Source organism: Mus musculus, chromosome 9 (genome assembly GCF_000001635.26).
Source record: "Mus musculus strain C57BL/6J chromosome 9, GRCm38.p6 C57BL/6J".
NCBI classification, from domain to species: Eukaryota; Metazoa; Chordata; class Mammalia; order Rodentia; family Muridae; genus Mus; species Mus musculus.
The window spans coordinates 108,602,326-108,627,973 of NC_000075.6; the positions used below are offsets into that span (position 1 = coordinate 108,602,326).

A 25,648-nucleotide genomic window follows, 5' to 3' on the forward strand; every position below is an offset into this window, starting at 1 on the left:
CCCAACTTGATGATAATGGACTGAATCTGAGCCTGTAAGCCAGCCCCTACTAAATGCTGTCCCTGTAAGAGTCGCTCATCTGTTCACAGCAGTAAGACCCTAGCTAATACAGCTCTCATGCTTGACACTTCCAAACCCATTTCCAGTGTTTGTCCCAAGTTTTGTTTTTAACTCTCAAGAGCCATAATGTCCTATGTATTATGGTTCTGCATCTGCTCTAGAGGGACCCAGAGGTCTTTAATAGCAGGGCTTAGGGTATTCCTACTTCATTCCCAAGATGCTTGTAGGGACTGGCTCAATCTTTCACCAAGGAGAGAACTAACATTTCCAAGCAGGGAGCACCTAGACTGCCTTCTCCCCATGAGAAAAAACTTCAAGAAAAGCAGTGCTGCCAGGGAGTGGTGGCACACGCCTTTAATCCCAGCATTTGGGAGGCAGAGGCGGGCGGATCTCTGAGTTCGAGCCAGCCTGGTCTACAGAGTGAGTTCCAGGATAGCCAGGACAACACTGAGCAAGAAAAGCAGTGCTAAGTCTGGCTGGGCCCTCAAGAGCCCTGAAGGAGCAGGGAAGAACAAAGGCAGTCACCTGTACACTGTGAAAAAAAGACTCCACAGGCTTTATAATCAGAAAATGAGTTTATTTTGAATAAATCACTCAACTTTTCGAGATGACATTACCTCAACTTTTCTTTGAAGAAAGACAAGAATCTGGTCAGGTCATGGAAACACCTTTCTCTACCCTTTGCAGGGTAAAAACACCAAGCCAAACCCTACCTCTGCCTGACCTTTCAGATGTTCTGATGTTAACAAGGACAACCACTGAGGGTGCAAAAACAAAGGTTTCCACAGATGAGACGCCACCAGCTACAGGTTGGCAGAGCCTCCTGCAGTGCCAATGGTCAGGGTCACAGCTGAGGAGTGGAGGATGGCAGCTGTGCAGTTCAGAAAGTACCAAGGGGGAGTTAGGCTGCAGAGCTGCAACTCTGGTGCTGTGTCACGGCAGTGCCACTGGCAGGACTTGATGGAAAGGTCTGTGTGCTAACAGAGCATCACAGCCACCCTGGGCCTGCAGCAGGGACACTCCTGGGTCACAATCAGCTCCCATTGGTGTTAGGGTTCACTCACCATACTCTACTATACTATTACTCCCAATCCACCTCCCAACCTCACTTGTCAGGGATGACATGAAGAGACAAAACACCTGAGGAGGTGGGAGAGGACGTGCAGCTCCATGTACCCCAGGCGTCACAGCTGTCACCTGGCTTCAAGAATAATTCAATTTTACAGCTTTACATGGTACCTAGGAAATTGCTGACTGGAGGTGAAAATGTATGAATATCAAAGAATCTGCATCATAATATTCACAGATTTCTCTATAGGCTCTCCTAGGAGTTCAAGGAGGTCCTGTCAAGTATAGACAGCTCTGCCAGTCTCAGAGGGGAGGCACTGAACAAAGCCATGGAAACCCCAGAGATCACAGATCTAACTTTTCAAAGGCCCACAGGACCAGGTTCAAGATAGGAAGGACACCAGGCAAGCTGCCTGTTCCCTTGCACTTGACTGTGCAAGAACTGGTCCTTTCTTCTGGCCAGCCCCTTCTAGTACAGGAACTGAGACCACAAACCAGGGATTCTCCTGGCCTTAGACTCCCAGACCATAGAGATGGGGACTTCTGGCAGCTGCAACTAGGCAAAGAGAAACACACCCCACCCTGGAGCAGCTTCTGGCCACACTCTAGGTGAACAGAAAAAGAACTTGTGCAAACCTAGCTCTTGAGCCACAAGACCCATGCCCTTGGTCTAAGAGCCATGCTGAACTCTGACCTCATGAACTCTGTTCATAAGAACACAAGACAGTGACCCAGGTCAGAGTACACCACTTGAATACTGGATCAAAAGGAACAACCAAGGAAAAAGAAACTCATCTGGGGAACAACTCCTCTCAAAGGTGGATTTCTTTTCTTTAAGAAACAAAAGGAAGCACCATGCTGAACCAGTCTCCAAGTCCAGAGGTGTGGTAGCCCACCTCTGCTGTGGTGCTGGTCTGGATGGCCTGACTTAGCGAAAAACCTCACATTCAAGACTAAAAGCAAGCCTGCAGTGCGACCTTGCTCTGCTCTGTGCCCTGGCTGTCCAGCTAAGGCCAGGTAAGTAACTGTGTGCTCCATCCTATTATGCAGGCCAACTCAGTTTCCTACTCTCTGCCACCCGTGCACCTTCCCCAGGACTCCGGCTCCAGTCAAACATGATGCTGGAAAGCAGGGGCCGTCCCAGGGCCCCCGGCAGTGCAGACACGCTGAGGCTCAGTGGCTGGGCAGTATCAAGTTACATTCTAAGTCAAATAGCTAAAGGGTGAAGCACTCCAATGCCAATTTATTTTAATCGGGCTCTGTGTTATCTATGCTTTGCCTCTTTCCTTTATAATCGTACAACCTTTGAAAATTACATAAGTTGTAATGATCTAATACTATTAATAGCCATTCAGGAAAAAAAAGTTCCCTCCCGCCCAACAACCATCCAGGGGAAATGTAAAGTCCTCATTAGAGGCCAGCTCAACGCGGCCTCTACCCTGGTAGAAATAAAAATCAAAAAGATGAGGAGAAAACAAATCGGCTAAGAGGTGTGTTGCCAGTGTCTTTCAGGAGTGGGGCCCTGGCTGTTGCCTGGGTGGTGAAAGGCAGAGCCTACAGCCTGCAGGAGGGCAGCCGGGCGGCCTCACAGCTACATCTTCCTCACCCCGGCACAGCCACAGCCCAGTTTAGGTGTCGTGAAAATCCTTTAGCAGGGTTCTCCTCCGCTGCTCTGCTATGTGCATCTGGTTTTCTAAGTCCTGTACAAACGGCACAACAGGTTTATAAGTTCCAGTGCTAGGAGCAGAGAGTAAGCAAAGCCACAGAGTCTAAACACCTGCCCGTCCCGCCCTTCCCCGAAGCACTGTAAGTCCCATCCCAATACAACACTGTTAAAGTGACATCCTTCCATTACCTGAAGGAAGGTGGCAGGCACTTACCCCTCTGTCGTAGCTGTCTGCACGCTCAACTTTCCATGAAAGGTTTTCGATCTCAGCCTCCAGCTGAGCCTGCTGGTATTCAAACTGTATGGGCAGAGCAGGAGGGTCAAAAGGAGAGAGGGCTGTAGCCGGGCAGGGCCTGCAGATGGAGGGCACATGCAGCACCTCAGGCTCCAATTAACAACTGACAAGCCTGACACTGTCCTCAGCATGCCTGCAACTCTTTATGCCCAGAGCTGGAAAACAACATCCATAGAGTTTCCAGAAGACAGGGGCAAATGGCAAAGCAACATTGGTGGCCCACCACCAAAGGAAGGTGAGAAGCTTAAAGCCACAGGAAAAGATGGTCCCAAAACACTGGGACGCAGATGCTGCAGAAGTTAAGTTAAAATGGTATTGTTAAGACATGGTATTTACTCCACACTTTCCTTCCCCAGTCATCTGGCCAACAAAGCCTTCAAATGGGGTACACATGTATCTCAGTTGGTGAAACGCCTACCTAGGATGTACGAAGCCTTGGGTTCGGTTCCCAGCACTACATACACTGGGTATCATAGCACACTATGGTATGGTAATCCCAACACTAAGAAGTATCAGAAGTTCAAGGTCCTGTGCCCTCCTTGGTTATTAGCAAGTTTGAGGCCAGCCTGGGCTACATGAAACCCTACCTCCACAAATAACCAAACAAGCAAAAAAAAACCCAAACCAAACAGGAAAAAAAAAAAAAACCACTCTTTGAAAAACCAAACATTTGGCCTATGTGGTGGTGTGAGCCTGTAATCCCAGCACTAGAGGCAGAGACAGATTTTAAATTCAAGGATGCCTGGGTTATTTTTTTTAGACTCAGAAGAAAGAAAGAAATCAAATTGCCGGGGCTAGAGAGATGGCTCAGCGGTTAAGAGTACGGACTGCTCTTTCAGAGGTGCTGAGTTCAAATCCCAGCAACCACATGGTGGTTCACAACCATTCCTAGTGAGATCTGATGCCCTCTTCTGGAGTGTCTGAAGACAGCTACAGTGTACCTACATATAATAAAAGAAAGAAAGAAAGAAAGAAAGAAAGAAAGAAAGAAAGAAAGAAAGAAAGAAAGAAAGAAAGAAAGAAAGAAAGAAAGAAAGAAAGAAAGATGGATGGATAGATCAAATTGTCTGACTTAGTAACCATACACCTAAGGAATAAAATGCTACACAAAAAGACTTTCCTCAGTCTTATTTGTTTCAGTGAAGATGAAACAACTGTCATCTCAAATGATGATACATTAAGGTAAGAGCAGTTATGTAAAGAAGAATTCAATCCTGTAAAGGGTGAGAGGCACAATGATAAACCTGTCACAGTAAGATGTATGCAATGCATCTTTGTGCCCTGGGTCTGAGTTAAGGATTTGCTATAGTCTAGACTGGACAGAAAGAAACCTCAGTCCTTCTGGATCACTGGGGTTATGAGGTTTGTGCAGCCGTGCCATGCCTCTGTGTTTTTCCTGTACTGAGATGGAGTCTGGGACCTCATGAATGCTAGGCAGGTGCTCTACCACAAAGTTTTACTTCCATAACATTAATTTCAAAGGCTAGAAAGTGCATGACATAAATGCTATGTTTTCCAACATTTAAGGAATATATAAAAAATTTCTTTTATCATCAGCAGAATCAACCATATCTAAGAACTAAACGAAAACCAGACAACTATAATGTAAGGATGGGTATGATATGGCCACTGGCTATCCAAGTGATCACAGACTTTTTGAGTCCATTGATCTTTAAATAACATTGTTTAAGGGATCAGGTGCATCTGGCTATTATAGCATCTGAGGTTCATTTTAGAGATGCCCAGAGCCAGCAATGGATTCTTGTAGTAGGACAGTTTTCATTGTGTTCTCCCAATGCCCAGGTCAGGACCACGTGCACTGTACAGTGCCTCTAACGTTGCATGGAACAGCAGAAAGGAGGCCTTGGCTTACCAGCTTCTTCCTGGGACCGGATTCCATGTAGTATGCATATGGATAGGTGTACTGCAGGGTATATCGACACTGTAATAGGAAAGAAAAATAAGTTTTATCTTTGATTCTACTTGACCCACATTATTAGGTGGCTCTTACAATACATATCTAGCCATGCAAATGGTGGCTCCAGACATGGGGACCTTAAAGCAACAAGGCCAAACTACAGAGATGATGGATGACAGGAAGACAGGGAAATTGGAAACAAGAATGGTCACAGAACCACCACCCTTCATACTGATTTATCACCAGTCGCCTCAGGACTTTTCTATGGTCATTAAAATCTACATATCTCAATACTTATCAACTATATACTGTCTTTTCAGTTATCCATAAGTGGAACAAAGAAGAAAAACGCTTTAGTTTTCTCTGTTGGCAAAGACAGTAGAACCGCTCAGAAATCCCTTGGACATGTAGCAAAGGCCAAGACTTCTGCTATCTGCAGCATAGCGAAACGTGGCCCCACAGACACACATGCAAAGCTATGCAGGGCACAGAATTCCCCCTCCTTTCAGAGATGGCCCCCACCCTAATGTTTCCAGCCAACAGGGACCAGAGATGGAAGAGTGAGATGGTGAATACCTTGGCTAAGAGCTTGGCAGCATTCTGTAGGTACTGCCAGTCAATCCAAGTTCCCAGGTTGTTCATAACCCTCTCCTGAATCTTCTCGTGAATCCGCTCATATGTTTGTGCCTCCAGCTGCAAGCTTTTGTTGTGATTTTCCCACTACAAAGCAGAGGAAGAAGGAAAAAAGTAGAGCCCCAGAAAGGTACAGAGGTCAACACAGAAGTTTATGACAAACACTGGCGGGTAGCCAGGCCCACAGATTGCTCTATCTTCTTCTTCCTCTTTTTTTTTTTTTTTTTTTTTGAGACAGGGTTTCTCTGTGTAGCCTTGGCTGTCCTGGAACTCACTCTGTAGACCAGACTGGGCTCGAACTCAGAAATCTGCCGCTTGTCTCTGCCTCCCAAGTGCTGGGATTAAAGGCATGCACCACCACTGCCTGGCTTACTCTATGTCTATCTATGGAACAGACAGACCATGATCCATCACTCAAGTAAGGGAATAGCCCATCGTCCTGCACAACTGAGAAGCCACACTGTCGGAGGCGCTGCCCTGCCAGTGCAGGAAACCATACTGTAGGAGGCACTGCCTGCATGTGCAGGAGCTCATCAAGGACTCCCCACGTGCACACAGCATCCCTGTGCTCTCATGTCAGCAGGCCGAGTGGGGAAAGCCTGCTCTGAAAGCTCTGGTGTGAGATAAGATACCTACCCTCTCAAAGTAGAACAAGTACTTCTTGAGGGCCTCCCTGGCCTGTGCTTGCTGGCTCTGGTTGACAATGTCAGGATTCTCCTTGTACCGACTACATTCATAGTACTCACTACCATGCGTCTTCCAGTCTCCTAGACACATCCAGCAGAAGTCTGCACAGAAAGAGGGTGAAGTCATTTATCTTCACAAGGCAACCACACCCTCCTCCAACACCCAGGCAAGAGAGTTGGGTGAAGGGGCACCCGAACACCACAAACAAAAATGTACCCAAAAGCGTCTCATCTGGTCATCTAGAACACGGGCTGCCTAAATAAAATTTCTTCCTTTTTTGGTGTGTGTGCACCTGTGCATATACTTTGAGGATAGAGGTTAATTCTGAATGTTGTTCCTCGGGTTAGTCATCCCCCACCCCGTCCCTGCCCCTTTTGAGATAAACTCTAGGCTAGGCTGGCCAGCAGGAAGTCTCAGGAACCCACCTGTCCCTGCCTCTCCAACACTGAACACTGAGATTACAAATATGTGCCACCTATATATACCTATCTTTATTACCGGGGTAACAAATGGGTCATGTTTCAATTGTGAAATTGAGAAACTGTGTGGGAGACTCTCTGAACATATCTTCAATTTGTAGGAATTTGATCTGGCAGGAAGAAAAAGGAAACTACCAATTTGTAGCTCTGTAAACTGGTCCCAGTGGATGAATGATAAAGAAACACTTTTTTTAAGCACTGTGGCAAAGCTATATACAGCATTCTAAACGGCGACTTACAGGCATCTCAGATAATCCCCTTGCTATTTATCTGTTTTGGGAAAAATAAAGAACACACTAAATCTTGAACTGAGTGTTGGCACATGTCACTGCTGCAAGCATGAGGTCACCCAGCCTACATAGCATACACTGCCCATAAAGAAAGATAGGGAAACAAGTCTTGCTGGATGACTGAGGATCAGGAGGTCACACCAAACTTACATGTCACCAAGACAGCAGTAGGATTATAAAAGAATGTTCCCACCCCTCAAATCAAAAGTTGCTCTTAAGCCAGTTACAGTGACCTTAAGTGATGGAGACTCTCTTTTGATTCGCTGCTTTGTTATAAAAGAACTCACAAGGAAGTGATGGAGACAAAGCACAAGAAACAGACCATGCCCTAGGACTGAGACCAGGCCTGGACTCACCGTGCTTACACTTGGAGCATTGCTGTCAGAGAGAAACACAAGAGAACACATTAGCAAGAGTATTTTGACCAAGTACTCCATACTTGCATGCAAACTCTACATCATCATCTCCTGCTCACCATGTGATTACAGCCTCCATTCTTCTCGATGCAGATGTTGCACTTGGGACACTGAGGAGACAGAAGGTGCCATTAGGCTTACACATCATCAGCTCGGTTCTAAGAAACATTACCACAACTCCAAGCACCCATTGCTAGCTCAATGCAAGCACGTCTGGGGAGGAGTGTCTCACTTAAATGTGGCAGGTCACTGAGGCTGGAACAGCAATACAAGGAAATGAAGTCAGCCGGGATCTGAAATAATTCCACTGTCAGCTGAGGTTCACTAAATCCTCCACCATCTGTCCTTGCTAAGACGCCACTCAGGCTGAGGCAGCAGCAGAAAGAGGGCCTGCTGGGAGAAACTGAGTCCTACTCAGCTTGCTTGGACTCTGGAAACAACCTCAAAACTCTTCTCACATGTGAACAGACAGCAAGCCTAGAGAGGCAGAACCTCCCCTCAGGGTGAAGCAGTCCATGTGTGATGCTGACTGAGTCAGTGAGTGCTACACAAGGAACAATGGAGTTAGCTTTAACAACACAACACGGAGACTGTCTGCGCTTGTATTGTATAGTATTGCTATTTATGAGCTATGCCAATCACCACTCCACTCCCAGGGCTATCAAAGCCTAGGAGTAAATATCAACAAAAATTGTTCTGTTTTTTTCCCCCTAGTTAGCTCTCCATCAGGTTAAACTTTTCTAAGTACTTTGGAATTTTATTAAAATAAGTGCATCTGGAGCTGAAGAGATGGCTCTGCAGTTAACAACACTTGTTGCTCTTGCAAGGGACCAGAGTTCAATTCTTAGCACCACACGGTGGCTCAAAAATCATCCATTAATTCTAGTTTCAAAATATCCAAAAGGCACACAAGTGGTGGACATACAGTAATTCAGGTAGAACATTCATACATATCAAGTAAAAATTTATATTATTATTATGTTTTCGAGACAGGATTTTGTTTTTGTTTTTCAAGACGGGGTTTCTCTGTGTAGCCCTGGCTGTCCTCTGTAGTCCAGGCTGGCCTCAAAATTAGGAATCCACCTGCCTCTACCTCCCAAGTGCTGGGATTAAAGACATGAGCTACCACAGCCCAGTCAATTTTATTTTTTTTTAAAGATCTTTTTTTTGTTTTTTGTTTTTTCAAGACAAGGTTTCTCTGTATAGCCCTGGCTGTCCTGGAACTCACTTTGTAGACCAGGCTGGCCTCGAACTCAGAAATCCGCCTGCCTCTGCCTCCCGAGTGCTGGGATTAAAGGCGTGCGCCACCACGCCCAGCTCCGTGTTCTCTTTTAAGATTTGTTTTATGTATATGAGTACATTGTATCTGTCTTCAGACATGCCAGAAGAGGGCATCAAATCCTATTACAGGGTGGTTGTGAGCCACTATGTGGCTGCTGAGAATTAAACTCAGGATCTCTGGAAGAGCAGTCAGTGCTCTTAACCACTGAGCAATCCATCTCTTCAGCCTGAGACAGGATTTCTCTATGTAGCTCTGGCTGGCCTCAAACTTACAGAGATCCACTTGTTTCCCTCTGCCTTTGGAGTGAGCACCCATGACCAGTTCTAAAAATTAAGAAAAAAAAATGTATCCAAGGGTAAAAATTGATAAAACTATAATACTAAGCATGGCAGTGTCCAAAGTCTCTAGTCAGAGCCCTAGGCTACATGCTCTTCTCAGATGGTTAATCTACAGGGAGAGGCCCGAGCTGCATTACTCAGGAAAGATCCAGTACAGGTAACATATAGTCCTTACGTCTTTAGTGTGAGCACTAATGTAGTTAGCCGTTTCGGAGTCGTCTGCACACTTGGTGAGCCATTTCCGGATTGTGGCGCAGTCTGTGGGGGCGTGATACATCTGTCGACACTTGAAACTTAAAATTGGAAAAGAAACACATTCAAACAGTCATCGGGTCAGGGTTTCCTTTTACATTTTCCTCTTGTTTGAATTAACAAATTCTGAATCAGAGATTAGGCAAAATCACTTCTTGAGGTCTTGGGTCTTATTCACTCAGGATTATAATGAAGCACGCAGAGTGCTTCCTGATCTTGAGGGAGAGATGCTCTCAACGGACTCCCACAAGTTAGTGTCTCCTTAAACCTCTTGGACGGTACTAACCCCTTCTGAAAGGAGTCAAACGAAGCCCAGTTTCCTTTTACTCCCCCCTTCTGAGTTGCTGGGAATTAAACTCAAGGCCTTGAATTTTACTATGAAGCTACAATCCTTGCCCTAAGGCCATTTGTTGCTCTGTCCCCCTTTCATCTTGTGACCTTTCTGCTTTATTGCATTACAGGCATGAGCCCACATGCCTCATGTGGTGAGGGGCTTTAAGTGTTATACAAACTCTACCAACTGAGCTACAACTTCAGCCATGAGCTCAGCTCCTTGAAAGGCAAGTGAGTTAGGAGTACCTTCACTCAGACTTAAGGCAGGACTAAGACTTGGGGAACGTCTCTGTACCTTCTGGCTACATGTGCACATAAGGATGCACAAATACTAGCACGTGTAAAATCTGAGGGTATATTATATGTGAAAGAACTGAAGCTTAAACTGATATAGTGCACACCTTTAATCACAGCACTTGAGAAGCAGAGGCAGTTGGATTTCTGTGAGTTCTAGACTAGCCAAGTCTTGAGAGTGAGTTCGAGGACAGTCAGCACTATACAGAGAAACCCTGTCCCAACTACCCACACTCCTCCCCCCAAAAGGAACTGAAGCTTAAAAAAAACAAAAAACAAAGCAAAGCTAGGACTCTGGTTTTCAATTTCCTTTTGTACAAGTCAACAGTAAAGGTCCCCAAGGCAACAACTGTTCAGTTCTCAACTTTTGGTGGGACAGAGTCCACTCACTGTCCTGAACGGCAGAAGACACACAGAGTCCACTCACTGTGAAGTTTCTGTGAAGCCAGAACATAAGTCTTCCAGGGAGCTACAATTAGGACAAACCTGGATCTAAATTATGGCTCTGCTATTTACTGGTAGTTAGTAACCTTGTACCTTGATTTCTTGACATAGAACACTAAGATGGTGACAGCAAATCTCAAAGCTGTGATGATGCAGGGGAATGGCTGGACAGAGGTTTGTCACTTAGAACTTACTGAATGAGGAGAATCTCAGATGTAGAATTCACCCATGAATCCATTTTATACAAGTCAGCCAGTGCCAGTGGGGTGGCACATGAAGTCAGGCCTAGTACTATTATCAGCTAATGGGAGGCAGTTTTTTGTGAGTTTGATGACAGCCTGGTCTATAAAGTAAGTTCCAGGTTGGTTAGCCGAAGTTACATAGCAAGATGTTGTCTCGAAACTAAACAATATAAGACAAACAAACAGTGACCTGGGTTTAACTTTTAGCATCATATAAACTGGCCATGATGCAACTCTGGAACCACAGCACTGGGGAGGCACAAGGAAGGCCATCAGATGTTCAAGGTCATCCTTGGCTATGCTTTGAATCTGAGGCCAGCCTGAGCTAAATGAGATCTTGCCAAAAAACAAAAAAACATAAAAAACTTAAAATTTAAAAGTTAGCTAAAAAAGTTCCAACAGAGAAAGATGAAAAGTGTTGAAGTCACTGTGAACGGTCAAGAAGGTAGACAGTGTCTGGTCACGAGTACAGCATAAACCTAACTTGTTTGTCAGGAATCTGTCACTCCCTTGCCTTCAGAGTCTGTTCATGTATCACAAATACCTCGAGGAACTTAAACTGCTGGGAGCAGACCTGGCCACCTAGAGCTCTACTCTTCTAGACACGTGCGCCAGCTCTCCCAGGCCTGTCCTTACACACAGCCACATGCTCTGGAGGAAGACGGGTCATGAGCCCAGGACTGCTCAACATTCCCTCTCTTACCAGAAGACCTCGCTGCACCGATTGCACTGCACTCGGCGGGCTCTAGGCTCCTGTACCCGGATAACCATGGGGCAGTCTGCACCGGGGCACAGCTGGAGCTGGAAATGGCTCTGTGAACACACACAGCGGAGGGGAATGATGAAGACAGACATCTTCTGACTGCTCAAGTGCCTCTGCACTCCCAGTTGACGGCTTACATCAAAGGACTAAACACATTTCAGATAGATGTTGTGAAGAACAGATATTAGCTAATTACTACAGAGAATCTTTCTTTAGCTTAAAACAAGGAGCCACTAACAAAGTTATTTTATAAGAAGGTATAGAAGTGCACCCGTGGACTGGGAACAGGCATGTCGGCCCATAGCTCCAGATACTTAGCTATTTGGAAAACTAAGGCAGGAGGACTGCTTGAGCCTAGGGAGTTTAATCAAGGGGATCTGGGTCAGCCCAGGGAGAACATGTCTCAGGAAAAAAAATGTTTTGATGTGGGCTCAGTTACCTGTGCATCTGACAGCTTGAGCACTCAAAGACTCTCAATAATCCATGGGAACAAATTATGCAAAGAAGAAGGCCTTGAGTTTATCCTGCATATGTGCAAGATAACCAAACCAATAAGCTTTTAAACTAAGTCATAACAGACAAAGTTGAAAAGTATGCTGTACAGAATCTGCAAAACTGGACAGACAGCCTAACAGGAAACAGAATATAGAACTGACCATGCTGGTATCCTGAAAACGTTTTCAAATTGTTAAAACCCAAACAAAACAGTCCTTCTTTGGGCTGAATTATACTGAAAAACAAATGGAATAGCAACTCTTGAGCTCTGTCTGACCTGTGCTCACCTCCTCAAATAAGATGGCTTGCTCAGCTTGCCTAGTCATCTGTGTGTGGTCAGGTGACAGGAATGACTGGCCATAATATGGCAGTGAAAATCAAGACGCAGGTAAACTAACGAGCAAGTGGTCTCAACAGGGAAGCAACACATCTGGGATTTAGAGAGGATTTTTTCTGAGCACAAGGGCTTTATCACAGTTTTTTTTTTTAATTAAATGATGCGTCTAGTATGAGGAATGAGTAGGTATGTGCTGATATATGCAGGTGCCTAGAAGAGCCAGAAGGTGTTAAGATCCCCTGTGGCTGGAGGGACATATGGATGGGACATAACTAATACGGTCCTCCTCAAGACTCTAAAGTAATGAGCCTTTCTCCAGGTCCTCTACTTAGGTGATTTACCACCAGCTGTGACTATACTGTATAAGGTAGTCTCAGGAAGACAGGGTAGAACAAGGCTGTTCATACCTCCACATAGTCCCTAAAGAGGTAGCGCCTGTATTTATCTCTCAATTCTTCATTGGGAAGCAAGGGAAATACAAAGTCCTCTGGTGTTCGAAGTGGACAATCCTGAGCCATACATGAGATTCCTGTTGAACAAAGATAATGTGATGGACGACCATACTGTAGAAGACACAATACAATATACTTATCTACTATGTTCAACCAATAAATTCTAACTTCATATAGGAAATTCTCTGTTCAAAATAGTTCCCAAAGCTGGGTATGGTGGCACCTTTAATCCCAGAGGCAGGTTAATCTGTGAGTTCGAGGTCAGTCTGGTCTACAAAGTGAGTCCAAGATAGGCATGGCTTTTACACAAAGAAACAGTGACTTGAAAAACCACAAAACAAGACAAAACAACAAGAACTTATTAAAAGAGAGAAATTAACATATTTTCATAATAATGTAAAGAAGATATTGGGCCCAATTACCCAAATGTCATTATAAGCACCACTAAATAAAATTATAATGTTAGATATAGTGACTCATGTCTTTAATTCCAGTATTGGGGAAGCAGAGGCAGAGTTTGAGGGCAACCTGGTTTACATAATGAGATCCAGGTCAGCTAAGGCTACACGTGGAGACTTGTCTCAAACAACAACAACAACAACAAAATTATAGGCTTAGTGACTAATATGACTAATGATTTTATACCATGTACATGTAATTATTACAAATACATTGATATTTTAGTGTTTTCTTTTTTTGGAGGGAAGGCAGAGAACACAATTTCATATAGTACAAGCTAGCCTTAAGCTTGCCATGTAGCTGAATCAGGCCTTGAACTCCTGATGCTTCTGCTTCTACCTCCCAAATGTTGGGATCACAGTGTGCTACCATGCCTAGGTTAATATCCTAGGATTCTGTAGACAGCAATGAACATGGGTATTATTATTATCAGGGGACAACAAACACTCCTGCACCTGACAATCAAACCTGATATAGTTTACATTGCTCAAAAGTAGTAGATAGTCAAGACATGGTAGGCAGCTCAAAGGACAACTTCCTCAGCATCCCACCCCTCCCCCCACCTCTCTCTATGAAGTCTTAGCTGCCCTGGAACTGACACTGTAGACCAGGCTGGTCTCCAATTCAGAGTTCAGCCTGTCTCTGACTCCTGAATATTGGGAATTAAAGGTGTGCACCTAAGGACAGTTCTCTTAAAAATGACACAAGATACTTTGTACCCACACCAATATTTCTAAAACCCTTAATTTTCTCATTTTACTGGAGACTATTGAAAACTGTTTTACTATTTAGAATGACTATAAAAATCTGTTACTCTTAGAAGAAATATTTACTTAAGTATATGAAAATACAGACTGAAAGACAAATATTTTAAGGCTGGAGAGATGGCTTAGCAGTTAAAAGCACTTGCTGCTCTAACAGAGGACCTGGGTTCCATTCCCAAAACCCACATGATGATCACCATCACCTATCACTTTAGTCCCAAGGATTGCATGCCCTCCTCTGACCTCTGCAGGCACTAAGCACATACATGGTACACAGAGCTACACGCAGACAAAATACTTAATACATTATATACATAAAATCAAATAAATATGTTTTTCAGAAGACTTGTTTTTTGAGAGTCATTTAATTTCAGTGCAGACTCACCTACACCAACACCATCTTTGACAAGCACTGAGCAATGCTGTTCCCAACAGCTTCGGCAAAACTGATGTTGGCAGGCCAGAGAGAGTAGGTTTTCCTTCCGCACAAATTGCATACACACTGCACAGTGGTGAGGGGGATGGGCTGTGGGGACCTAGGAGAGGGGGAGAGGGAGAACATACACCATATAAGGTTCTGAAAGGCTGAACTGTAAAGGTTCGCACAGTCCACACTACAGTTTGTCAACAGCAGTGGTTTTCCCATATAAACATGCCCAAATTACAAAACAGATTAGCTTCTAGGGTTCTGTTTTTGTAAAAGACCTGGGTTAGGTTCCCAGCACCCGCATGGCAGCTCACACCCATCTGTAATCACAGCTCCAGGGGATCCAATACTCTCTGCTGGCCTCCATATACACTAGGCATGCATACACATGCAGACTTGTAGGCAAAACACTTATGACTTTAATCCCAGCACTCAGGAAGCAAAGGCAGGCAGATCTGAGTTTCAGGCAAAGCCTTGTCTATAACAAGACCTTGTTAAATAAAAGAGAAAAATTGGGGGTGGGGGAGAATTAGGAGCAAAATAAGGATCTTGGGGATTCTATACAGCACCAAGCAAAGCTGGAGCTGACACTGTGAGACACAGAGAAAGCCATAGACACTCAAAGACAGCTCACTCTAGCAGAGACACTCACATGTTTGGATGGATTAGGTTGAACTCGAGCCTCAACAAGCAGCTGAGCAGAATTAGACCTGTACCTAGAAAACAAAAGGCAGAAACAGAATCACATCTGAAGACATTTTTAACTCTCAATAACAGAACAGGCATCAGGTGCTGTGTTGTGGTTACATCAAAGAGACAGAGTTTTACTTTGCAGCCCTGGCTGTCCTGAAACTCTCACAGACCTATCTGTCTCTACCTATTTCTTTTTTCTTTTCTTTTTCTTTCTTCCTTCCTTTCTTTTATTTAAAGATTTATTTACTGTTATATGTAAGTTCACTGTAGCTGTCTTCAGACACCAGAAGAGGGCATCAGATCTCATTACAGATGGTTGTGAGGCCACCATGGTTGCTGAAATTTGAACTCAGGACCTTTGGAAGAGAAGTCAGTGCCCTTAACCACCAAGCCATCTCACCAGCCCTGTCTCTACTTTCAAGTATTGAGATTGAAGGGGTGTGCCACAATGCTCAGTTGTTCTGTTTGGTTTTTACTATATCTTGTGTATGAAATTTTTGCTCCCATGTATGTATATGCACAATGTACATGCCTGGTGCCAAGCAGGCCAGAAGGGGACACTGGAGCCTCTGAAACTAGAGTTATATAAAGTCAGTTGTAGCTGCCATGTGGTGCTAAGAATTGAATCTGGGTCCTCAGCAAGAGCAGGAAGAACTCTTAACCATTGAACCACCAGCACTCAAAACTGTTTTCTGAGAGAGAAAAGATAAATAGCTAGTGAGAGAATATAAAATGCAACCACATTAAATAGAAAGCCGAAGAATGCGTACAGCGTAATTTTGTTTATAAAGTTTTAAAATCATACAAATAGAAGATACATAATTTTTAAAAAAGATTTATTTTATGTATGGGAGTATACTGTTGATCTTTTCAGACACCAGAAAATCCCATTACAAATGGTTTTGAGCCACTGTGTGGTTGCTGGGAATTGAACTCAGGACCTTTGGGAGAGCAATCAGTGCTCTTAATCACTGGGCCATCCCTCCAGCTCCCCAGAAGATACATAATTTAAGAATAAAATAAGAGTATAAAAAGTATGGGGTAGGGAAAGAGCTCAGTTGGCAGAGTTTGCTTCATGCACGAGGTCTGATGCCCTGCACTACATGAACCTTGGTGGCACATGCATGTACTTTCAGTATTCAAAAGAAAGAGATAGGAGGACCTACCGTGCCCAATTTGAAGCAATTCTTGGCTTCTGTCATTTTTTTTTTTTTTTTTTTTTTTTTTTTGGTTTTTCGAGACAGGGTTTCTCTGTGTAGTCCTGGCTGTCCTGGAACTCACTTTGTAGACCAGGCTGGCCTCGAACTCAGAAATCCACCTGCCTCTACCTGGGATTAAAGGCATGCGCCACCATGCCCAGGAGCTTCTGTCATTCTTAACTGTCAACTTGAGGAAGCCACTGCTACTGACATGTAGTAAGTAAAGCCTAGAGGAGCTGCCAGATTTCCTGTAGTTTACACAGTAGCATCACATCCCCAAAGAATTATCCACTCCAGCCAAGCCTCATAGCATACATCTGTATTCCCAGGTACTTCAGGCATAGCAGCAGGCAGATCACAAGTTAAAGGCCAGCCTGGGCTACAGAGAGACTTAGGGCACGTAGACAACTTAGCAAAATCGGATTTCAAAATAAAGGATAAATTGGGGCTAGGGATACAGCTCGGTGGGGGAGCACTTGCTTAGTCTACCATAAGTGTTACAGGCATGCACCATCACACCCAACCATTTCCCAACTTTGGGGGGGGGGGGTAGGTGTTACGGGGAATGGTCTATCACACACAGGTTTCATGTAAATCTACTGCCAAACAACAGAGGTTAAAAAAAAAAGTATGAAGACACCTGTATAGTAACAAAATACTATTTCAGTATTAAAACTGAAATAGAAGAGTATGCTGAACAGATGAGAATATGCTCAAAGAAAAGGATATAAAATATGTTCAAGTGTTTTAGCAATTGTGTATGCATTAAGAACACATGCCACAAAGCCAGGAACAATCATAGTGGGTTGGGCAGACACTGAAGGATGCTATGGACTCATCTTTCCACTGAACATCTTGCCTATGTTCAGGATACATGCTGGCTAGTTTTTATGTTAATTTCTTTGTTTTTATGTTAATTTAACAAAAGCCAGAAGTCACCTGAGAGGGGAAACCTTGATTGAGAAAATGCTTCCCTAAGATCAGGTTATAGGCCTGGTGTGGTAATATAATTTTTTTGATCCCAGGGCTTAGAGGTAGAGACAGGCACATCTCCTTGAGTTCAAGGCCAGCCTGGTCTACACAGTGAATTCAATGATAGCCAGAGCTATATAATGGTTGTCGGGGGAAAAAAAAATCTTTGAGGCTGGAGAGATGACTGCTCTTCCAGAGGTCTTGAGTTCAATTCCCAGCAACCACACAGATATAATGGGATCTGATGCCACATAAAATACATCTTAAAAACAAAACAAAAAACCCAAATGATTAGGCTGTAGGCCAAGCCTGGAGGGTACTTTCTCAATCAGTGATTGATGATGGGGGTGTGGGGCAGCCCATTGTGGGTGGTGACACCCCTGTGCTACAAGAATCCAGGCTGAGTAAAATCACAGTGGATGGGCAGAGAAGGATGCTAAGGGCAATTTCATCTCTTTCCCCCTGAATATCTTACCTGTCCAGAATCTCTGAGACTTGCCAGTGGAAATTAACTAATATAAGTTTTGCAACTGAATGAGATACCTGTAAGAAACAACAACAAACAAACAACAAATTTTAACTGTAGTCCCTCAGTGTTTTATCATTTGAGAAATGAATACATTTACCACTATGTTAGGTTCACATTCTTTTCTTTAGTTGTATGTTTTTGTCTTTAAGTTAAATTTCTTTATAATATAACTATAATATGTTACTTTATGTTTCATATGTTACATTAATGTTTCTACTAGACATTACAAACTATCACTGGAAACTAAAGTAAAACCATCCTTTCTATAGTAATTAAAAATGTGATATCCAACATAAGCAAGAGAGCTTCCCAACTGGGTTCCCAATGTGACAATGTTCTCAAATGCTGCGCTACAAGGCCACACCCACAGAGGGCTTCCAGTGAGGGCTTGCAGCACATCTCCTGCATCTGATTTATATTCTGTGAACAACAAAGTGAATTTAAGGTCAGATGTGGTAGCATATAATTTTAATCAGCAGGCAAACCTCTTCTGAGTTCAAGACCGAGTCTAAAAAATAAGTTTCAGGCCAGCCAGGGGTACAGTGATACCCTGAGCCATCTGCATTCATAAAGCCAAATGCCTTTAATTTCAGGAGATAGGGGCAGGTAGTGCCAGGCCAGCCAGAGATACAGTGAGACCCTATCTCAAATAAGTAACGATTAAAGCCAGTTTGTTGTTTTTCAAGTCAGAGTTTCTCTAGACTTGGTTGTCCCGAAACTTGCTCTGTGGAGCAGGTTGGCCTCAAACTCAGAGACTGCCTGCATCTGCCTCCTGAAGGCTGAGATGAAAGGATCTTCCACCACACTTATCTGCAGAGGCAGGCGGATTTCTGAGTTTGAGGCCAGCCTGGTCTACAGAGTCAGTTCCAGGACAGCCAGGGCTACACAGAGAAACCCTGTCTCGAAAAACAAAACAAAACAACAACAAAAAGGACTTCTAGCTCCTCCCCCAGTGTCGTGTCTGCCTGGATGCCACAATGTTTACCACCATGTTTCTCGAAATCATGAAAATGAAACCTCTGAAATTGTAAGCCAGCCCCATTAAATGTTTTCCTTATAGTTTCCTTTGTCATGGTGTCTTTTCACATCAAAAGAAACCCTAAGAACATGAAAATCAGCCTCAGCTAAACAGGTGAATTTTCACATGAATCAACTAGTGTTTATACCACTGCTGTTTAATACTCCAAACCTTTTAAGAGTCACTTCTCCCAGGAGCTGGAGACACTCAAACTGTCAGAGCACTTGTCCTGACAGAGGCCCTGGGTTCTATTCCTATCATCTACATGGTGGCATACAAGCACCTGTAATCCTAGTTCCAGGGGATTTTTGACTCGCTCTTCTGACCTCTTAGGGGAACCAGTATACACATCATGCATATACATACACACAGGCAAAAACATGCACACATGCACACACACACACACACATTCAAAAAAAATCTTTAAAAAAAGAAAATACACTTAGTTCATGTACAGCTCCCAAGAGCCAGTAGGACATGCACACTCTATCTTCAGCTGAGCCCTGAGGAACTCTTGCCAGGTGTAGCTCCATACAGTTTGTATCCCTAGCAGCCAGCAGGCAGACAATGACGGGTCTGTGCATGCTGGGCAAACCTGCTCTACATATTCTAGGACAGCCGGGATGACATAATGAGACCCTGTCTTAAAAAAAAAAGTAAAGAAAATGAGAAAAACACAGGCACACACATGTGCACCCGTACCTCACATTCACAAGGTAGCCATGTCTAGCCTGAACTCCTGACCCTCCAGCATCTACTTCCTGAGTGCTGCAGGCCCAAGACATCATAATAATGCAAGACAAAGAAACGGAGATGGAGATCAGAAAAGAAGAAACATTCTATGTATTCCCACATAAAATAATTAAGAAGAAAATACTTAGGGAAACTAAAACAGTACTAGAAACACCTAGTGATGCAGAGAAACTAAGAGCTGTTATAGAATGCAAAGCAGAATAGCCACCTAGGGACAGTTTGGCTTCCGCCCTTCCTTCCTCCCTTCCTTCCTTCCTTCCTTCCTTCCTTCCTTCCTTCCTTCCTTCCTCCCTCCCTCCCTCCCTCCCTCCCTCTCTCCTTGCCTCCCTCCCTCCCTCCCTTCTCTCCCTCCTGCCTTTCCATCTTTTCACCCTCACTCTCTACCCTGACCCCTGCTTGCTGCCCTCACTCCAACACAGTTTCTGTGTAGTCCTGACACCTGCTCTGTAGACCAGGCTGGCCTTGAACTCAAGAGATTTACCTGCTTCTGCCTTCAAAGTGCCAAGGCTAAAGGCGTGGGCCACTGCACCTGGCTAGTTTGGTAATTTCTTAAAATGTTAAACATATATTTACCATATAGCCCAGCAATCCTGCCCCTAAGTATCTACATCTACACAAGAAAAAAATGAAAGCAATGTCCACATTAAATCCAGGGCATGGGTAATTAACAGCAACATCGTTTATAACATCCAGAATTCAGAAACAGCCTAACTGCCATAGAACAGACACAAACAAAATGTACATCTATACTATGAAAATAATTATTTGGAAAGAAACAGCCTAACTGTCCATAGAACAGACACAAACAAAATGTATATCTATACCATGAAAATAATTATTTGGAAGTAAAGAGAACCCATTAATTGCATATAATACAGATGAACTTTAAAAGTATCACAAGACGGGGCTGGAGAGATTGCTCAATGGTTAAGAGCACTGATTGCTCTTCCAGAGGTTCTGAGTTCAATTCTCAGCAACCACATGGGTGGCTCTCAAACATCTGTAATGGGGATCTGACACACTCTTCTGGTGTGTCTGAAGATAGCTACAGTGTATTTATTGACATAAAATAAGTATTTTTAAAAAAATCATGAGAAAGAATCAGGCAATAAAAGGCTATTGTATGATTTGATTTGTATAACATATCTAAAAGGCAAAATTGTTACAGAGAATAGTAGTTGCTTGGGGCTAAATGTGGGGATTGATTGCAGACACAAGGGTGATGGATGTTTTAAAGTTGGGTTTGTGGCAAGGCATGGTGGTACACACACACACACACACACACACACACACACCATGGCAGTGGGTGGTGGTGGTGGTGACTAAGTTAAATCAAAATGTGTAATGAAACATTTTAAAACTGTATGAACTTATTCCTATATATAAGTTTCTAGAAAACAAAGTTAAACTTGCTACCACACATCTGTAGTCCCAAGTGGTACTCAGGAGGCTAACTGAGGCAGGAGAATTTCTTTGAATTAGAGGCTAGTTTGAACTACTACTTAAGTGAGCACCAAGCTAGTCAGGGATTCATATAAAGTCTGTATTTAAAAAAAAAGTTTCAATAAAATTAACCATTGTAGCACATACCTACAATGCCAGCAGGTGGAAGGATCAGAAGAATTCAAAGTCATGGCTATATAGCAAGTACAAGGCCAGCCTGGGCTCCATGAAAATGTTTCAAAAATAAAAATCAGGTTGAAACCTGATTGGGCCCATGAGATAGATGTAAAAGTGACAAATCACTACGTAAGCTTCCACAGCTGGGGTCAACCCCTGGAAACCAGGGTAGAAGAACAGAGCTGACTCTTCCAAGCTTTCCTCCAATCTCCACAGGTCACACACATCGTGCACAGTGATAATCATGTTAAGAGTGTTCAGGCAAAGATGAGACACGTGTAAACCCCTTAAAGAAGTTAAAAGGCAGACTCTAGATGGCAACTTCTGGAACTATAGAAGCCACTCAAACTCCTAATTCCACACAGGACAAGAGGAGCTTGTTGGGAGGCTCAGAACATACTCGCCATCCCTACAGAGCAGCCTACATAACCATAGCCACTTGCTTCCTTCTTCGTTTTCATAGACGGGATTTCTCTGTGTAGCCCTTACTGTCTTGGAACTCACAATGCAGACCAGGATGGCCTCCCCAGTGCTGGGATGAAAAGTGGGTGCCACTGCGGCCCAGCTGGTTGTTTAATGTAATAATGTCTGGCTGTGACTACCGACTCTTTAAGGATGGTATCGAGCCTATGCAGGAAGATGGTTATAGTCGCTTTACTGGATGTTTAGATGACCACAGTGATGATTAAGATATGTGGAGCTGCAGGTGGCAATATGCATTGCAGAACGTGAAATCAGAGGCACTGTCACACACATAGGGAGGGACACAAGGAGAGGTTAGAACTTCCTCCAAAGACAGTGACTAGTTATCAGTACTACTCAGACACAGCTAGCAAAGTTAATTCACCAATAAATAGGTCTGCTGTTTAGGAGGACACTGTGCCAGCGTTCTCATCAACACCGAGTGGACTGCCTTAAATGTGATCCCTTCTGAATACTGCTAAAGTATTCAAGTCTCCTTTGCCTTTTTCTTGTACTTGTGTATTCACGCTCTAATTTTTGTTATAGTGTCCACTATTCCAAAGAGTTATGGCATCCTCCCTGGCTTACTCAGTAACAGCTAAGCAGAATTACCATTACAAACACATTTTACTTCTCCACAGTATTAAAAAAGAACTTTCGAGGCCCCTTGGTCTTGCAAACTTTATATGCCTCAGTACAGGGGAACGCCAGGGCCAAGAAGTAAGAGTGGGTGGGTGGGGGCGGGTATGGGGGACTTTTGGGATAGCATTGGAAATGTAAATGAAGAAAATACCCAATAAATTTTAAAAAAGGAACTTGCATTTTATACCTTAACAAAAAAAGTATATTTATGTACTTTATCACTTTATTTTACTTTTTTTTTTTTTCTGAGACAAAACCTACATAGACCAGGCTGGCCTTGGACCCAGATGATCCTGCCCTGCCTCCTGAGTGCTGGAATTGTTACTTGCCACCTAGCCCATCCTGGCTTTGATTTATTTATTTATCGAGACAGATATCGGTATTAGAGACATGCGCTGCCACATCTGGCATGAATTTTTACTTTAAATAATCAGAATTTAAACTTTCCCTTAAGATTTTATTGTTTTCTCCTCCTCCTCCTTATTTATTTTATACATATGAGTTTACCACCATTGCTCTCTTCAGACACACCAGAGGAGGCCATCCAGACCCCATTACAGATGGTTGTGAGCCACCATGAGGTTGCTGGGAATTGAACTCAGGACCTCTGGAAAAGAGGTCAGTGCTCTTAACTGCTGAGCCATCTCTCCAGCCCAAGACTTTGTTTAAAGCACTGATTTCTATTTTTCTACAAGTTTATCTGGGCATGGCAGTGCAAGCCTCCCATCACCACACTAGAGAGGCAGAAGCAGGAAAATCTCTGTGTATTGGAGACCAACCTGGTTTACAAAGTGAGTTCTAACTGCAGTGCCCTTATTGAGGGTGATGCATGTGACATGGTACCTGTGTGGAGGTCAGAGGACAACCTGTGAAGCCGACTGTTATCCACCCATCTTTTTTTTTTTTTTTTTTTAAGACAGGTCTCACTTATATAGCCTTGGCTATTCTGGAACTCACTATGTAGGCCAGGTTGGCTTCTTCTTCTTCTTTTTTTTTTTTTTTTTTTTTTTGTTTTTCGAGACAGGGTTTCTCTGTGTAGCCCTGGCTGTCCTGGAACTCACTCTGTAGACCAGGCTGGCCTCGAACTCAGAAAATCCGCCTGCCTCTGCCTCCCAAGTGCTGGGATTAAAGGCGTGAGCCACCATGCCCGGCCCAGGTTGGCTTCTTACAGACTTTCCTGCCTCTGCCTTCCACGTGCTGGGTGAGATTAAAGGTGTGCGCCACCATGCCCCGCTAAACTTTTAGGTCAGTTCCAGGGATCAAATTTGGGTCATGGCCAGGCTTATGCAGCAAAGTGTCTTTACCCAATGGGTAATCTTGCAGGTGCTATTTTCTTTTTAATTTTATTTCATGGTGTTCTGGTCCTGGATGCATTGCTTTCATGTGTGTCTGCACAGACTTGTATGACTGGTGACCAAGCAGGCCAGAAGAAGGCATCAGACCACCTAGAATTGGAGTTACAGAGGGTTGTGAGCTGCCATGTGGGAACTGGGAACTGAATCTAGAATCAAGAAGGGCTTCCAGGGTTTCCAGGGCTCTTAACAACTGAGTCAACTCTCCTGCCCCTGTTTGCTTTTGAAACAGGGTCTTGTTATGTCATTGTACCTACGCTGAGACTTTGAATGTAAACTGATTCTTCTGCCTCTACTTCATGAGTGCTGGGATATAGGTGTGTGCCACCATCCTAGCTGTAATTTTAACAGTTTTAAACAAAGGCTAACTGATTATATATTATAAATTCTAGACGGTCATGTAATTTTCACTAGCCCTACGACAGTTTACCTGACCAAGCCTAAGAAGTTCCACTGAATGTTTTGCTATCAACTTGCCATATTCTCAAAGTCACTCAATGTCCACAAGGAATGTCTTTCAGGTTAGTTTGCTTAGTGGCCTGTCTGTGACCTATCATATTTGTGCCCAAACCACACTCAGTGTCAACACACACACATACCAAAATCAGGCCATCTGACTTGGAGCTAAGAAAAAACGATGACTGCAAAGGCAGGGAAGGGGAAGCAAGCCAACACTGGCACTTCCCTGGAGTGGGCTGAGCAGTGTGCAGTGGGTAAAGTGCTTGGCAAGCAAGTATGATGACCACAGTCGGGATCCCCAGCACCCTTTAAGTGTGGAATAGGCTTGGCAGCTTGCCTGTATTCCCAGCATGCTCAAGAGGCCCAGACATGTGACCCCTAGAGCACACTGATTAGCAAACTCTGGACTCAAAGACCCTAACTCCATATAAGGTAGAGAGTCACTGGGAAGAATTCTAGGACCTCTAGTCTCCACAGTAATGCTCACACACACACATACAACCCATGTCTGCCTGTACACACTGTAAGCATGCAGGCATACGAACATACCACAAACAAGAAAAAAGGGGGTGGGGTAGGCCTACCCTCAACTTTCATGGTGGCTTGAAGAGCATTTCATAGAATAAAAATGGGGTTAGAGCAGAAATCAGGTACAGTCCATCTTTCTGCCTTTCTCCCCCTTTTCCCTGAGCCCTCAATACCTATAACAAGATGGAGCAGATGCTGGTGGGAACCTGTCCTTCCAACTTGAAGGACACTTCTTGATGACATTTACCCTACATAATATTCTGTACTGCCTATAGGCCGCAATCCAATACAGCATCTCCAGATCTTTATTTCAAAAAACATTGACTTTACACGTGTCAAAATGAGTGTTTCTGATCACCAGTACTTCCCAAAGGTGTCAAACATCTAACAACGTCCTTTATAGTCTGTGTTTGTAAAGGAAACTGAAAAGTTATCTCTCTACCACAGACTTTCAAACATGTTCAGCAATTACCACTTAGTGACACAGAGAGACCTACAGAAGTAGACAGCAGTATAGGAGTCAAGTTTTCCTTTCTGGTTTTAAAGAGTTAGTGACTGTGCCACTCAATTTTATTAATACTTCAAAAGCAAGGTGCTGGACGAAAAGCAGAGACCACAGGGAAATTCAGGATTTAGGTATGTATTGTTAAGATTTCCTCACTGAGACGTAATGACATCTATACAAATACTTTAGTTTGTATTATCAACCAGCAGGTGGTCCCAAACAAGGATAACAGCACAGAAGCCTATAGCCTCACCACTTCATAAGCTGCTCTAGAACAGGAGTTTTCAACCTTGCTAATGCCGCGATCCTTAATACAGTTCCGCATGCTATGATGATCCCTAACCACAAAATTATTTTCATTGCTACTTCATAACTGTAAATTTGCGACAGTTATGAATCATAATGAAAATTATTTTTGGAGATAAAGGTTTGCTAAACCTTTCACAATCCACAGGTTAAGAACTGCTAGAGACATATGCCCTCATAAGCTAAGAATTTTAGAGATAATCAAAATGAAGTCAA

The 25,648-nt window shown here is 43.7% G+C and overlaps 1 protein-coding gene across 9 annotated transcripts in view; it reads right to left on the reverse strand.

Annotated features, from left to right (window-relative positions):
- Positions 1 to 616: 616 nt before the first annotated feature.
- Positions 617 to 25,648, reverse strand: part of Arih2 (ariadne RBR E3 ubiquitin protein ligase 2) — a 50,740-nt gene continuing 25,708 nt past the window's right edge. For 7 of the 9 annotated variants that reach the window (NM_001357285.1, XM_030244353.1, NM_001357283.1 and 4 more), the window contains 13 exons: positions 17,734 to 17,801; positions 15,047 to 15,110; positions 14,353 to 14,503; positions 12,700 to 12,821; positions 11,401 to 11,510; positions 9,308 to 9,425; positions 7,572 to 7,622; positions 7,453 to 7,474; positions 6,277 to 6,428; positions 5,584 to 5,727; positions 4,963 to 5,031; positions 3,009 to 3,092; positions 617 to 2,828 (listed from right to left, as the gene is read on the reverse strand). In NM_001357285.1, coding sequence (NP_001344214.1) covers positions 2,757 to 2,828; positions 3,009 to 3,092; positions 4,963 to 5,031; positions 5,584 to 5,727; positions 6,277 to 6,428; positions 7,453 to 7,474; positions 7,572 to 7,622; positions 9,308 to 9,425; positions 11,401 to 11,510; positions 12,700 to 12,821; positions 14,353 to 14,503; positions 15,047 to 15,110; positions 17,734 to 17,801 — 1,227 coding nt within the window. In that variant the 3' untranslated portion in view covers positions 617 to 2,756. The other 2 variants (NR_151664.1, XM_011242881.3) reach the window with 2 other exon arrangements.